General features: G+C 47.1%; 1 protein-coding gene across 2 annotated transcripts in view; it reads left to right on the plus strand.

The window, feature by feature from the left end:
* The window catches only part of LOC119585227 (transient receptor potential cation channel subfamily M member 4-like), a 13,672-nt gene that overhangs the window by 538 nt on the left and 12,907 nt on the right, over positions 1 to 227 (plus strand). For both annotated transcript variants that reach the window (XM_037933886.1, XM_037933887.1), the window contains exon 2: positions 20 to 139. In XM_037933886.1, coding sequence (XP_037789814.1) covers positions 20 to 139 — 120 coding nt within the window. The remainder of the gene's footprint in view (positions 1 to 19; positions 140 to 227) is intronic.

The following is a 227-nucleotide window of genomic DNA, read 5'->3' on the forward strand; positions in this document are numbered from 1 at the left end:
CATTTTGTTCCCCTCTCAGTTACGAATCGCCCACCTGTGCCCAAGATGGCGACCTGGTCCTCAACAGCGACCACACGCACTTCCTCTTGGTGGACAACGGGCTTCACTCTCCCGCCTTCGCTTCGGTTGACAGCTTCCGGTGACTAAGTGAACAAGAGATTTTTTCTTTTCTTTTTCGAAACTGCAAATTTATTTGGATGTGTTGGTTGTACATTGTTTCATTTATC

This window comes from Penaeus monodon, chromosome 19 (assembly GCF_015228065.2).
Source record: "Penaeus monodon isolate SGIC_2016 chromosome 19, NSTDA_Pmon_1, whole genome shotgun sequence".
NCBI classification, from domain to species: domain Eukaryota; kingdom Metazoa; phylum Arthropoda; class Malacostraca; order Decapoda; family Penaeidae; genus Penaeus; species Penaeus monodon.